The sequence below is a fragment of the Adiantum capillus-veneris genome, chromosome 3 (assembly GCF_014529385.1).
Source record: "Adiantum capillus-veneris isolate H3 chromosome 3, ASM1452938v2, whole genome shotgun sequence".
In the NCBI taxonomy this organism is placed as follows: domain Eukaryota; kingdom Viridiplantae; phylum Streptophyta; class Polypodiopsida; order Polypodiales; family Pteridaceae; genus Adiantum; species Adiantum capillus-veneris.
In genome coordinates, this window is record NC_140933.1 from 132,185,183 (window position 1) to 132,200,693 (window position 15,511).

Genomic DNA, 15,511 nt, shown 5'->3' on the forward strand with positions numbered 1-15,511 from the left:
AAAGTGCTTGTCATGCTTGATGACTAAGGTACTTGAGGTACTTGTCACATTTAATGAGGAAGTTTCTTGAGAAGCTTCCTATGTATGGGGGGTAAGATGCTTGAGTCAAAAAGAGAACCTACTCACTTAATGAGGAAGTTGCTTGAGAAACTTCCTATGCATAAAAATCTCAAAGTTAGGGGAATTCTAAAAGAGCACATGGGACACATATCAGACTCTCACTAAGCTTAACCACATGGTATGCTTGAATGCTATTGGTTAGGCTAAAGAGGGGTCCAATGAGATTCTACTTCCATCTAACAAATATCTAGATATTTTCAAGCTCTCTCTCTCTAAGGGGTAAGGAGGACACTTATCAAAAGACTACCCATATGCTTGACTGCATGCTGGATGTGATTGGCTAAGGGGAGAGGGGTCCAATGAGCTTGTAGCAAGTAGAATTTTCGCCCAAATCAAGAAAGGGGGGTGCTAGGGGGATATACTACACACACACACACACACACACACACACACACTCATTTGGAAGGCTATTCTCACTTGGTGAAAGTTGAGGAACACGACCTTCTTCTCCAAGCTTGTGAGAGTGAAAGCCTACATCAACACTCTTGGCTATGGAATGCAAATCCAACCAAGAGCTATGCTTCAATGCTTAAGCTTGCCATCTTCTCCATCTTCATTACTATGCTATTATGTATGCTAGCAAGAAGAGTAATGATAAGTGAGGAACTATTTCTTTCTCCTATGGAATGTTTCTTCTTCCTCTTCCCTATCCTCATTCCCCGCTAGCTCTCTGTAAAGAATGAGGATGCAAGAGAGCTACACAAGACAAGCACAAAGCACACAGAGATGGAAAGCTTCTTCTTCTTCTTCACAGAAAAGAGAGTACGAAATGACTAAGTGCTAAAGCTGAAAAGTAGCACATATGTACATGCGGTCACTAAGTGTGAACTCGCTAGAAGCGTACTAGGCTGGCACTATAAGTGTAGTCCAGCTGTAGAATCACTGGCAGAGATCCTCCGTGTCGGTCACCTAACGCGCCAGTGAGTAAATGCAGTAAGCGGCCAAGACCCGTAGTGGATGCCAGCTCAAGGTGTAGAGCTCGACATCTCAACACTCTCTCCACCTTCGAAGGTGTTTGAAGCCTTGGGACTGAGGCTTGGGATAGTTAATGCTTTCTTCAAGTTTATGCTATGCTTGTGATGCCTGAAGCTTTCCATCTTCATTGCATCACCTAGGTTATGGAACACAAAGATTGTATTGTACCAAGTCTCTTGATGGGAGAAACTATAATACAAATGCCTATTGGAGGGGGGACCGGCTCTATATGAATCCGGTCCTCAACTATTGTCATGTTCTCTAAACTCTCTCTCTTGCAAAAGTAATGTTCATGCCAAGTTAACTAGGTATCATGTTTATGTTGCTACCATCAATTAAGTTCACCCGCTATGCTCACAAAGTAATCTCTCAAAAGTGCTTCACCTAATTTTCTAATTCTGCTATTCTCAAAGTTCATAGGCCATTTCCATTACAGCTAGACTTGCATGATTGATCTTTTTGGAAGTGCAAGGCATTTGGATATTGCTGGATGGATCATGGTAATATGATTAAATAGAAAATTGATTATCAAAACTTCCATACTTCTCCAACAACATGTCACAATTGACTATTGAAGGCCAACATGAAGCTTTGCTTCACTTTTCACCTTGTTGGCACTACCCAAAGGACAATCCGTTGTCTCAGCTTGCCCACCTCAAAAGTCCATTTCAGTGGCATTATTTCCATTGCCTTGCTATTCAGTGCCTCTACTCACTATTCTTTGTGATTGCCTCTCCCCCAATTGCTTGCACTCACGTTATTTTCGCCAGTCTCTTCTTCTCTCATGGTTGCTTGCATCCCCCATCTCCTCTGTGTGTGTGTGTGTGTGTGTGTGTGTGTGTGTGTGTGTGCGTGCGCGCGCGCTTGTTGTGTTGTGAGCTAAACGTACCTTTGCCTCACATCCAAACTTGCCATCCAAGAAAAGTTGATGCATGGAAGCAAACCTTCAAATATTCTGTATGCACCTTATTCTTTTTGTGTGTGATATCTTGTGCTTTCTTATAGTCTTTTAGATATCTTGTTTTACTTCCAAATATATGTAGTGAGAAAAGCGATAGGTACTATTCTAGATTTGTGATGTTCTAGAGGCCATTTTAGCAAGCAAGAGAAGTGACCAGTGGCTTGCTCAGAGATTGGAAATGTAGCTTTGCAATTCTTGATCTATGGACAAGATCAATTGGACCAATGGCCTTTTGGGTGGCCTGTATGCAAAGAGCGATATTGCATATGAGTATGGCCAAGGCAAGTTCGAGAATATGCAACAAGTCCAAGGAGATGTAGCTCAAGTGAAACCAACTCGTGCTTTCAGTGTAGCTGGTTAAATGTACACAGATGTGAAATCGACAAGGTTAAGATGATCAAATGAATGTGGTGGGCACCCTTACCTTTGCATATATCTGAAGAGAGCATAACCTTCTCCTGCAACAACTGATAGTCTGGTTGTATCTTTGAGTATTATGACAAAGACCCACTTGGCAGTGGTGGCAAATTTCGAGTTATGCTTGTGTATCAACTACATCGAGGTCTTTACTTATCGAAATGAGAAATCGATTTTGGAATATGGCCATGCGCTTCGAAATGATGTAGTGTTTTTCAGTGAGAAGCTAGAACAATTTATCTGACTTGAGGATTAACAATCAACTCCACAATTTTGTAGCTCTGTGGAAGTTATGAATGTACTTAGCAATCTCATCTCATATTTTTCCAGTGCTAGAATGTGTTTTTGGCTTGATGGCTAACATTGCACGACAATCATGTTAGATGTGAGAAATTAAATTTGGGTTCTTACTAGATGACGCCGCCCGCGAAGAAATAGTCGTGTGTTATGCATGCCTTCTAGGCTAGAGTGGCTTTTGAGCTGTCATTACCGTCAAAAAGTCCCGAGCAAATGAAAGATGTAGTTTTTCAAAGTCTCAAACAAATTTTTCATAATGCCTTGTTTGGGGAAGTGTCACCATGCATGCATGCATGCCACCTTGCTCAAGCCTCCTATGCAGAGTGTAGCTCAATTCAAAATTCAAATGCAGCTTACAAGGCACCCTAGTTTTGATACTGGTCGGTGTAGCGCTCTCTCTCTCTCTCTCGATCTCTGCCACGCGGCATACATCGATCGAAAGGCAACCTCCAATAAGGAAGCTTCCCGAGTGCTCAAGCTGTTCCCGGAACGGAGGAGAAGACGTGTGGGTTTTCCACGCCGGGGTCAACACACAGACGATTCCTTCCTCCTTTTAAGCAAGCCACGTGCTCCTCCCGTTCATTTCCCACATTCCTCTTTCGAACAGATCGTCTCTTCTGTTTCGCAACCCGCTTTCCTTCTTTGATCCGACCATTTTTGGCCTCCTCTCCTCAGGCTAAGTTTAGGGTTTCCCTCCTTCCTCATATCAGGGTTTCTGTCTCGTTCCTTCTTCGTTGCAACGATAGGAATTTCAGTCTCTCCATCATCGCCCTCTGCAAGGAGGACGTGTCTTTGTGCAAGTGCACCCGAGCTTCCTTCATGCACTGCCAGGCTTCACAAGATGGGAGCCGCTACAGAAGTAACTCAGCCTGCAAGTGTTGCAGACTCCGTGGAGATGGTGTCGGGGCAGGCTAGTCTGCATCAGCTACTCAGCATCCAGGTTCGTTCAATACTACCTTTGAATTAATCATCCAGTCGTTCAACTGCCATCCATGAAAAATGTTTCTGCACATGCTTTCTAGGCTAACAGTTCACATCTGATACGTCTGTGTTTTTTTGGTGTGTTTGGGGGGTATTCAGTAAACACGTTTAGTTGGTGTATATAAACACATAATTTCTCATGTTGATTGGCAGGATTCTTCCATTGTTGAGTTCAGACCCTGTGTTCGCTCAGGGGTGTGGTATGACATCGGTGCCCGGCAGAATATGGAAGATGAGCACGTTCTCATAGATGATTTGGTGGAGTATTTGGGTTCGCAAACCGCGGGAACTACATCAGGATCTTACTATGGGGTGAGAGTGGCAACCCTTTTTTTCCGCCTTAATTGCTTCATGGTGTGCAAGCAACTGCGGGTGTGCTTCACTGTTAGAAGTGTCGCTATAATTGATAATTGCCCCCTTTATTATTTTTGTTTAGTGTTAGGCTTCACCATGGCTGAGTGCCTTGCATCTGCGCAGCCATGACAGAAGCAGAAAATCAGTTTGCAGACCTTAGTATTTATGTATGTTTGTGTGTGTGTATGTTTTGGGGAGAGTGTATGAGCATGTGCTGGTACCTAATACTACAGTTTGCATCAGAGAAGTTAGTGGTATGTGGTAGTATGATGATGTTTGTATTGTCTTGTGGATGAATCCAATGATCTATAACTTACAATTTTTTACAGGTGAATTTGGGCTTTTCTCAATTTATCTAGGTATATCTGTCATTCTACTTGAGTCTATATGTGCTATGAAGAAAGTCATGCTTTTGACGAGCAAGTGTTCAAATGATTTTAGAAATGTAACGTTTTAAACAGAACTTGTTTGCACTTTTGTGATAACTGCCAATGAGTGGGAGAAAAAAAGCATTGTTTTAGAATTTACGGGCTTCATGTCTTGTAGATTGTTATAAAAAATCATAATTAGTGAATGTAGGATTAGTTTTAAGCTTCAAACTATTCTTTTAGACTCACACAAATGTTTTGGTGTGAAACAAATATGACTTTGAGGCTTAATCAGCGTGCAAAAAAGGTAGAAGGATAAGGAAATGGAAATTAAAGTTTGAGAAAAAAAGTGTGAATGTGAAAAGTAGCTTGAATTGCCAAAATTTTCTCTTTGAAAATTCATAGGAAAGAATTGTATATGGTTATCAAATTGTGTTTTCCCAAACATTTGGCTGCTTGATACGTCTCTAGATAAAGGGAGAAAATGCTCAAGAATGCTTCTAACTGAGCTATAGATGTCATGGGAGATGGCAATGCCGAACTCTAGCAGGGTTGCGAAAAGGATTTTGGGAACATTCAAAAAGCTGTTGAGAATTTTTTGGGTGTTCGTTTCAGTAGCGGAGAAACGGCTTTAGATACTGGAAGATTGTGTGGCTAGTGTATTTTTCTGAACGTCAATGCAAGGTTTGATGCATTTTTGTTAAATATAAAGCCAGCGGCTGCAGGGCAGGAAAAGAGTTTCAAAGTACATGCAAGGCTCAGAATGGTTTGACTTTATTCATCTCCGCGTTTTCTCTCTTACATCTGTAACTGGTCGGTTATTGGCCTACATAAAGGCCTTAGTAAAGCATGGAACTCTTGTGGACTGTCGGAGAGAGCTTGTCTATTAGTGCTACACGGCAAGGTAACGAGGGAAACAGTTTTTCTTCCTCAACTCCACCCATCTCTATCGTTTCACCAGCGCTATGGTGGACCTGGCAGCTGCTTAGCTTTTTTTCCAGCCAATCAAAATTGCCCAGCTGGATGCCCCCACTCTACCACTCGCCCATCTGAACCCCCCTTAGTTAATCTCCCCCCCCCCCCCCCCCCTCTCTCTCTCTCTCTCTCTCTCTCTCTCTCTCTCTCTCTGTGTGACGGGCTTTAGCTAAGCATCGTCTTATTATATGTAGGCCTATTTATATTTCTACAGAGGGACATTGAGTAGTGGGTCTCTCTCTCTCTCTCTCTCTCTCTCTCTCTCTCTCTCTCTCTCTCAAGAGACTGAGTATTTTATTTTGTCATTCTGTCATTTTGTCATCTTGTTACTCTGACTTTGTATCAGATCCACCACATTGTAATTTTCTGGTCTCATAGGTCACTTTGGGCTTTTGAAGACGTTAATATAACATTTCATCTCTCTCTCTCTCTCTCTCTCTCTCTCTCTTTTCTCTTATGTAGGACATTGTAACTTTTTACCTTGTTTAAAGAAGCAAATTTCTTAGCATTTTTTCTTTAAGGTACTTGTATAGTGAACCATCCAAGCGTCATCAAATTGAAGATTGCTATGATGTACCTATGTAAATTTGACTTTCCAACAGATGCCTACTTTGAGGGGTACATGGATGTGGAAATGCCTATGTCCCATGTAATGCCTCACACGGGTATGGTGCAGTGTGCTCATCATAAGTCTACCTCTGAAGGCACTGCAGATTTTTAGTGGTTGTAATGAGTTTAAGTCAAATTGTTCACTCTTATTAAAGCAGAGCCAACTTCTTACTGCTAAGTTTCTCAATGTTTACTAGCTGTCGCATGTGAAGGGTCATTATTTTTCCCGTCTTGTATTGCCAGGTGTTTGATGGGCACGATGGCAAGAATGCAGCTCAGTTTGTGAAGGAAAAGTTGCTCAAATATATTGTGAGCGATGTTGCCTTTCCTGTAGCAGTTGAGGAAGCTGTCCAGCATGCATTCCTGGAGACTGATGCAGCATTTGCAGAAGCTTGTTCTGTGAACGAAGGCTTGTCTTCTGGTACAACAGCCATCACTGTACTTGTTCTTGGAAGGTTAGTATCTTTGAGCAATTTTTTTTCTCTGTTTAGCTCTGGTTTAGCTCTAGTTAACTTGAACCATTTGTTAATACAGAAAAACATATGCTCTGGTTAAACTTGAGTTTACTTGAACCATTTGTTAATGCAGAGAAATTTATGTTCTGGTTTAATGCTAGTTAACTTGAAGCATTTGTTAATGAAGAGAAATTTATGCTCTGGTTTAACTCTAGCTAACTCGAAATGTTTTTTAATGCAGAGAAATTTTTGTCGCAAATGCTGGTGACTGCAGAGCTGTTCTATGTAGGAAAGGGAAAGCTATTGAAATGTCAAGGGATCACAAACCTAATGTAGAAAGGAGCCGCATTGAAGCTCTTGGAGGGTTTATAGATGATGGCTATCTAAATGGACATCTCAGTGTAGCTAGAGCATTAGGAAATTGGCACATAGAAGGGCTGAAAGGTGTCAATTGTCCTCTCAGTGCCGAGCCTGAAGTGAGGCGAGCTGTCCTCACAGAGGATGATGAGTTCATGATAATTGGCTGTGATGGCCTTTGGGATGTTTTTACTAATGAAAATGCTGTTGGGTTTGCTCGAAGAAAGCTGCAGCAGCACAATGATCCAGAGCAGTGCTCACATGAGCTTGTCGATGAGGCATTGAGAAGAAATACGTCAGACAATCTGACGGTGGTTGTAGTCTGCTTCCAGAGGAACCCTCCCCCAAGGCTATTTCCAAGGTTTTTGGCCAGAAGGCAGATTTATCCAGAAAATTAGGTGTAGGCCTCACTCAAATACACCAATTTATGGCCAACCATAGCTTGAAATTTATGAGAAGGTTTCGAGCTAATTGTGTAGGGTCAGTTCAGTTTTACACATTGACTTCACAAGGCTATAATCTTTGCCCTTTGGTTCTGGCAAAGCTATCGATTTGAATAAAACATCTTGTAATGAGAGGCTTTCAGGATTCTTCCAGTAAATGTATATAACATTGGTGCTAGCCCTCCAGTGCTTTATGAATAATGGGTTATTTTGCAGTGCGCCCTCCTTCGTTTGTTTTGTTCTAATGACATTGTCAGTCTGAAGGTTTGGCTCCATGAAATGCGGCCAATTTGTTCCGGTTAAAGTGCTGGATTCATTTTGTTAGTTCATCTTTTATGGGGTTCCTCCAGGGGATTTTTTGGGTGAAAATGGATAACATAATTGCCTTTTGTGGGCAAGGCAGTTTCAGCTTGAACCCTTGGTTTTGTTTAGAGTATGATATTTGTCTTTTCATGTTGAACTGCAAGCCGCAAGGCTGCATCAACCATCAGTCATTCAGTAAAAGAATTGTTTTTAAAAATTCCCTAGAAAACTGGCACAAAAGGGCGCTTCGATGCATATTTTACTGATTTCTCATATATGTCGTATTTGGATTGTTGTTTATTTTCATGTAATTGTATTGATTGTTGTATCTATGTCATGTGTGTAATTTGGGCATTGGTTGAGAAGAACCATAGAAATAACTGTAATTGCTAATGACAAGGAGAGAAACAAGGTTAACCAACATTGTTTTGAGCAAACTGCAACGGAGAGAGAGATACGAGTAGATAACCAGACCCTTCAGGAGGACCTGTGTGTCTGCATGCAAGTGGAAGGTCAACAAGTGTGGACCAGGTGAGTTCTGTCTTACTGACCTTGGACCTGCCTTGAATCAATTCGTAGCTTTCATCCTGCCATTGGTAAACTTTTGACATGTGCCGTGCATGTGGGATTTGCAGGCTCAGTGGCCGTGTGGAGCTGTTGATGGCAGAGATGGTGAAGCCCAAAGTGCAGGTTGTTGGAGGCTGATTACTGTCTAATGGAGACGTTCAAATTTTTCATTGAATGCATGTACCGAATATGTGTTCCAGAATGCACTGGTAGCCTGAGTGAATTGGTCCTGTAGGGAAATGGGAGGCCAACTGTGCAGATGGTTAAGGTTTCTGGCCTTGAGTGGATCTGTGTGTGGCTTCAGCAGTGAATGCTGAGTGATGCTTGAAGGTGACCGAGAGGCTCTTGAGCATTGGTCGTCTTACTGATTGAGGACTTGTTTTGAATCAATTTGTAATTTACTAATATTGCTAGCTCCAAAATGGGAGTCACTGTGCACTCTTTGAATAAAGCCAATCCATTTGATGCGGGACAATGCAACATCAATTTCCAAAGGATGTTGGCAGCATTGATCTGAGAGCTTCAATCCAACAAATGATGATACATTTTGAAACTCAATGCAGGTGAGTTGTGGCAGAAGTAGATATTCCAAACTTGAGAAATTTGAGGACAGCGCAAAATTTGTTTCGCTGGAGATGATTGTTACGACGACTGCTTTGTGCTTACAGTGCAATCACCAATTGTCCTCTCGTTGTGTAGCTTGTGATCATGTGCAGCAGAGTAAGCCAGGACCGTCTTCACTGCAAGTAACTGCATAATTGATCGCAGAGGTGAAGAGGACTCGTTACTCATGTCTATCTGTGTTTTCAGGATGTCCTGATGTAGTGATCTATGTGCTTTAAAAGCAAGTTTATGGATGAATGTGGAATGCTATGCACAGGTTATGGTGAAGGTTGTATTCTGACTATTGGGAGAAGACAGGACAAGCTTTGCAGTGTGATCACCTTAAGAGCCCACAAAAGCATGGATGGACAACGATAATGGTAGGATCATTCACCTGAGTATTATACAAATGACCAGAATATGTTAAGAGTCGTGTGTTGGAGCAATTGCAAGTTCTGATGATTTACGTTGCAATGAAAGATTGGTTCCCAGAAACTCTTCCTTCTGTGTGGGAGCAATTGCAAGTTTTGATGATTTGCGTTGCAATGATTTAAGCTCTGATGATTTACATTGCAATGAAAGATCGGTTCCCAGAAACTCTTCCTTCTCTGCAGTGCAAGTTTCCACTATGGATGCCTTAGCCAGGTGGAGTCCTGGGTGGGATGCTGGTATGTAAGGTTTGGGGATTCAGCAATGGCAGCATAGGAGTGCTTTGTCATGTTAAGAAGTGGGCTCGATGCCAGCCATGAAAAGAGATGGTAAGGAAAAAGCATATTGAAGCTGTGATTGAGTTGGGCCGGGGGTATGGGCTGGCTATGGAAGCAAATGTTGATGTGGGAATGTGCTTAGATGATTTTTGGGGGTCCTTGAGGCTGCACAAAGCTTGTAGAGCAACGATAGGTAGGGGTGGCAAACATGGATGGCTCACGAACACCAGGACAGCATGTCCAGAGCCACTGAGGGTAACCTAAGAAGATGGGTTAGATTAGGAATGGGATAAGAAAGGATATGGTGGAGATCGATGGAGAACATGTAGCGGGTCAGATGTGGGAAATAGGAAATTGGCATGTACAGAGTTAAGTGTCAAAAGAGATGGGATTTGTGGGCCCATCCAAAATCGATTCTCTCTCTTGATTGCTGAATAGGTTATTGAAAAGTGCACGCTGTATGGCTTCTCTCCCAATGTGGTCACTATGGTGGCATATGGTGGCATCTTGAAGCCATCTAACATTAAGGAGAGATTTGCCTACCATTATTGCATTTTCATGTTTAAAAAGATAGGGTAAGATATATTGAAAAGCTGTAAGATGCACGAATTAATCGAATGCCATAACAAATTAATGGTGGAGAGTAGTGTCTTTCCGAACTCGGTAAGAACAAAAGCCATGCCCCACCGTCGTTACTATATGGCACGGCTCCAGCCAGGGGGGATCTATGGTGGGAAAAAGAAGTGGGAATCACAATGCAATCTTAGCGGTCTGTCAACTCGGTGAACTAGGGGTGAAATAGGGGCAAAAATGGCTCCTTGAGTTCATCTCTAGTTCACCTCCTAGTGGGTCGAACCCGTGATCTCTTAGTTGCCACACGAATGCCCTACCACCACGCTAGCGCGTCATTGTCTATGTTGGCATGGCACATGATCAGACCCTAGTTTACCCGCCCCTAGTTCACCTTTAGTTCACCCGCTCCTAGTTCACCCTAGCTCACCCCCAATTCATTGGATGATATGACGGTCGAGATTAAAGTCGCCTCGCCCCCACAAATTTGGGCCCTAGATCCCCTTTGAGCCATAGAACTGTGCCATATAGTGACAAGGATGGCCCACCCCTTGGTCAAGTGTAAATTACCAAACTTTTACGAAGCAAACATATATTGAGATTCTAATGGAGAATTTTGCAAAACACAGTTGGAAGCAAAAGTAGGCCTCTAGATTTTAGAACAAAATCATGTTCTCTCAACCCCCCTCCTCAAGGGTCCATATGGTACATCCCCACATCAACATACACTTGCATATACAAGCCTGCCTTAATGGCCACACCTGACCCAACTTACTAAGCTTCAATGTTACTACCCAGCAACCCCTTTCATGGTTGGAATCTCTATACATTGCAAAGCCTCCTATGCTTGGCTTTTTATAGACGCACTCCATCAGCACAATCCAGCTTGTCTCACATACTAGCATTTACCACTTGGAACAAGTATGGACTCCACCTATTTTGCTTCACATTAACTTGCATACTTTCCAAATCCGGCTCACGCCTCCTCGTCACACACAATTGTGGACAACCGACTACCGTTCGAGCCCTCCTTTGAGCTCCACCATTTTCTTGCCTTAGTCCCTCAACTTCTCATGTCCAATTCCACTCTTGCTCAATGCAAATGCCACTAGCTTGGCATGACATATCTCACAAAGTTTATCCTCAATCATCCACCGTTGACCAGCCCTTGCATCACCTAGCTCTTCACCAACATCCTCATCCAAACTCTAATGGGATCCAATTTTCCCTCCCAGATCCAATTTGCTCTTCTACCCACTTTTCCCTCCAATTCAAACCCACACTAAGTTGTATTAGTTGTTTTGGATCAATCTAGAACTCATTGGAGCTTTGAAAAATTCTTGTGAAATCTTAAGAAAATTTTTCATGCACTTATAAAGTGGTATTCATCTTCTGACACTTAACCATGAACGCAATTCCTTACATGCCTCATTGTCCTTCGAGATGTGCTTTCTTTCTATAGTGTAGTCATTTTTAAGGAGAGATTGGCCATGATAAAGCTCAAAATACATCAAAATTAAATTTTGACTTTCGACGACAGACCCATGAAATCATAATTGTCTTCAACTATGCACAGATAAAGTGGAAGGTAGCTCAATTTTGCTTAGGATCCCCATTCCCTAAACTAAATGGAAAGTTTGAAGGAGATTACAAAACTAAGGAAGTGCATATGATTCATACATAACCTTCTCACACAAATTCTTTATTATGCATAGTCGTGAACCATGCATGAAAAATCCATCCTTCAATGAGAAAAGTTTATAGGTCTTGCTAGTCTTTAAATCAACCATAATTGTTACGTAGTTTCATCTTTTGTGAGGAATTCCACAATTCGAGTGACCTTTTTCGAGCTTATGTAAACTTGAGCGACATCCATCTAAGCACTTCAAGTATAATAAGCCATAGAGGATGATATCAAGGTTGAAAGTACAATTTAATGATACTCATGAGAATTCATGAAATATTACATTTAAGGATAAATTTATTATTTCCTAATTGTATTCTCTATTAAAATGAAAGAGGTAACATTGTTTCTCTAACTTTTTTTTTTTTGCTAGGAAAGTGGTTAACATTGAAAATACCATATTAAAGTAGGCAAAGAGGTTTGCACAATAGTGGTAGCTGAAAAATATTCTTTAGCAATTTATGTTGCGGGTAGGTTGAGGCTATTGCTACATGTATTTACATTATGAATAAGACCGCTACTTGTGTAGTTCATGATATGACACTAGAAGAGAAGTTTTGTGGTGAAAATCTAAATGTATCAGATTTTAAAGTGTTTGCTTATGTGCACGTGGTGGATGAGTTGGAAAGTAAGCTCGACATGAAACCAAAAAAAAAAAAGTGTTTATTGGTTTTTCCCTTGAGAAGAAAGGGTATAAGTGCCACAATCCTGTCATTGATAAAGTGAGGGTGAGCAAAAATAAAAATTTTTAATGAAATGGCAAGTTTGTCTACTACTGATGTTAAGGATGATTTAGGGGTTGATGTAAGAGATAATGCGGTAGCATAAAATATAGGTGGGCAGTCACAGGTTTGGAGTAGTTCGCAAGGGTCACCTAGTGTAAGTCATGGTGAGAAGCCATGGAGTGGCAAGTTGGGTGAAAGGGTGAGTCCTAATAGATCTTCAAATGTATCAAGAAAAGAAAAGGAAGAATTTGATGATGCCCCTAAGCTTTCAAATTTAGTGATGGTCATGATGGTGGTGGCAACAATGGTTTTGAGCAGAGTTTAGATGAGGAGTCTGGCATACCCTCTGTGAAAACTTCGGATGCAAGAAGGATACAAGAAGGGAATAAGGCACATGGAAGGGATCCTGGACCATAGATGTGAGAGAGAGTCAAAAATCCTGTGTAGAATTTGACTTATGACAGTTAGGTGGCTTGTGATTGTGCATAAATGGCAAGGTTATAGAGGAGATAGAAACACTTTTTTGGAGGAGGTTGTTGAAGATGTAAAAGGGCGGTAAGCTATGGGTGAGGGGATTGCTACCTTGATGGAAATGGAGCATGAGAGTTGGTGCCACTACCAGAGTAAAAGAAGACAATTGGATGCAAATGGGTCTAGAAGATAAAGCACAATGCTGATTGCATTGTTGAGCACGTACAAAGCAAGGCTTGTGACCAAGGTTTATGCACAAACATATGGGACTGATTATGACGAGATTTTTAGCCTTGTAACCAAGATGACTACCGTTCATATGTTTAAAGCAACGGTTGCAACTTTAGGATGGGTGTTGAAACAAATGGATGTAAATAATGCTCTCTTGAATAAAAACTTAGACGAGATTATTTTTATGGAGTAGCCATAGGGTTATGTGAATATGAAGCTACATGACCTTGTATGCAGGTTAAAGAAAGCACTATATAGTCTAAATCAAGCACCTAGAGCTTGGTATGAGAGGATTATGGCGTTCCTCATCTCCTTGGGGTTTGAGATGTCTAATGCAAATCATTCATTGTATGTATAGAAGAATGAAGTAGGAATTGTGGTGATATGCATCTATGTGGATGATTTGATTGTTGGAGGTGATGATGTGACTGAAGTGTAGAGGGTGTACATTCCGTACGTATGCAAGAATTTGTGAAAACTTGGAGATATACGTTAATTTTTGGGCATTGAGATTATCCACACACGAGGGTGTATGGCTATCACAAAGACTATATGGTTTGGACATGTTGACAAATTATGGCGTGGTTGATTGTAAGCCTATTGCAGTGCCCTTGCATTAGAATTTGTTGTTGGGGAGAATGATGTAGGTCAAGTACTTGAGAATGCTACGATGTATAGAAACATTGTCGGTAGTTTGATCTACTTGACTATCTTACATCCAGACTTGAGTTACATAATTGGATTGATGAGTCAGTTTATGAAATCTCCTAAGAAGCCACACTTGGATGCACCGAGGTGCACCTTGTGCTATGTGAGTGCTACTTTGGATCATGCACTCTTTTATAGGGCTAATGTTGAGTTGCAACTCTATGGTTACATATGCGGATTGGGTGGGCCTGTAGCACATATGATTATGAGGCCTACTAATGGATTCATGTTTTCACTTGGGAGTGCTGCTATCACATGGAGGAACACGAAGCAACCTACGGTTTCTCTATCAAGTACAGTAGCAAAACACAGGGGTGCTACAATGGCAACATGTGAGAGAGTATGGTTGGGATTTTTACTTTAGGACTTTGGAGTACATGTACATAGATTGATTGCCATCGATTGTGACAACCTTATCAACATGTAGTTGGCTCAAACCCTACTGTGTCATGTCATAAAATATAATATCTAACTTTACCAAATGATTTTCTCATATTAAACTGATCATTTAATATGGGAAGATAAAAGGAAAACAAGAGTTAGGATATAGATACGTGCTTCTAGACCTATCTCAACAGGGGAGGAGAAATGGTTGCATCTCAATAGGGATCCAAAAGGAGACGGTCTACCAAAGAGCAATGTGCAATAAGTGCTTTTAGGTTTACCTTAGAAAGGGACCAAGAGGAGAGATGGTTAGGTCTCAATAGGGCTCCAAAAGGAGGTAATCTATCTAAGAGCAACGTGCATCTAATGGATTTTAAAAGACCTTATGGTTAGCTTCATTAAAGACCTCCAAAAGTTAGTGTTAAAAAGTCCTTTGACCTTAGGTAATCTAGGGCTGACCTTGAGGTGGGAACCCTACCCAAGCATGAGGTGCTTGTCGGATTGCTAACTAAAGTGCTTAAAATGTTTGTGGGAATCTTGCCCAAAGCTTGATGTGATTTTTATGCTTAAAATGACTAAGGTTTGTGAAGTGTTCAATTCAAAGATGAACTCTCAAGAGGCATCAACGGTTTCATGCTTGATTGACTAAGTGCTTGAAGTATTCAATTCAAACCAAATGACTTAAGAAGCATAAAAGACACATGTTCAAAGGATCCTCCACATGTGGCCTTCATGATGTGCTTGAATCCTATTGGATAGGTTTTAAAGGGGTCCAATGAGAATTTAGATGCATAAAAATAAATAATTAAGTTCTTTCTCTCAAAGAGGAAAAAGAGGACACATGTCCAAATAAAATAATTAAATAATGAGAGAGAGAGAGAGAGAGAGAGAGAGAGAGAGAGAGAGAGAGAGAGAGAGAGAGAGAGAGAGGTGGACCAAGCATGAGAGGGGGTATACTCTCCCTCCCCCCCCCCCCACACTCTCTCATTGTGTGGAGTGCAAAGTACAAGAGCTCCATCTCCTTCTCCAAGCTTGTTGAGAAGTTGAGAGCCTATACCAACAATCTTGGCTATGGAATGCAAATCCAACCAAGAGCCATGCTTCAATGCTTAAGCTTGCCATCTTCTTTATCTTCATTACTATGCTATTATGCTATGCTAAGAAAGAATAGTGATGATAAGTGAGGAACTATTTCTTTCTCCTATGGATGATTCTTCTTCCTCTTTCCTACCCTCATTCCCCGCTA

At 41.4% G+C, this 15,511-nt stretch overlaps 2 protein-coding genes across 2 annotated transcripts; both read left to right on the forward strand.

Annotated features, from left to right (window-relative positions):
• Positions 1–3,309: 3,309 nt before the first annotated feature.
• LOC147461729 (putative protein phosphatase 2C 57) lies at positions 3,310–7,537 on the forward strand. Its single transcript, XM_086509191.1, has 4 exons — positions 3,310–3,710; positions 3,905–4,063; positions 6,301–6,512; positions 6,754–7,537. The coding sequence occupies exons 1-4, from the start codon at positions 3,612–3,614 to the stop codon at positions 7,265–7,267; spliced, it is 984 nt and encodes a 327-aa protein (XP_086365317.1). The 5' UTR covers positions 3,310–3,611; the 3' UTR covers positions 7,268–7,537.
• A 138-nt stretch (positions 7,538–7,675) lies between these two features.
• On the forward strand, positions 7,676–11,981 carry LOC147461730 (uncharacterized). Its single transcript, XM_086509192.1, has 6 exons — positions 7,676–8,146; positions 8,251–8,305; positions 8,418–8,450; positions 8,746–8,849; positions 8,912–8,952; positions 9,063–11,981. Exons 1-6 carry the CDS (start codon positions 8,115–8,117, stop codon positions 9,161–9,163), a joined length of 366 nt encoding a protein of 121 aa, XP_086365318.1. The 5' UTR covers positions 7,676–8,114; the 3' UTR covers positions 9,164–11,981.
• The last annotated feature ends 3,530 nt before the right edge of the window (positions 11,982–15,511 follow it).

Bases quoted from the DNA above. Each gene is read 5' to 3' on its own strand.
- LOC147461729 (XM_086509191.1), top strand. From the start codon at position 3,612: ATGGGAGCCGCTACAGAAGTAACTCAGCCTGCAAGTGTTGCAGACTCC. The intron at 4,064-6,300 runs GTGAGAGTGGCA...TTGTATTGCCAG, and splicing joins CATCAGGATCTTACTATGGG to GTGTTTGATGGGCACGATGG. The intron at 6,513-6,753 runs GTTAGTATCTTT...TTTTTAATGCAG, and splicing joins ACTGTACTTGTTCTTGGAAG to AGAAATTTTTGTCGCAAATG.
- LOC147461730 (XM_086509192.1), top strand. From the start codon at position 8,115: ATGCAAGTGGAAGGTCAACAAGTGTGGACCAG. The intron at 8,451-8,745 runs GTTTCTGGCCTT...AACTCAATGCAG, and splicing joins CAACTGTGCAGATGGTTAAG to GTGAGTTGTGGCAGAAGTAG. The intron at 8,953-9,062 runs GTGAAGAGGACT...TGCTATGCACAG, and splicing joins CTGCATAATTGATCGCAGAG to GTTATGGTGAAGGTTGTATT.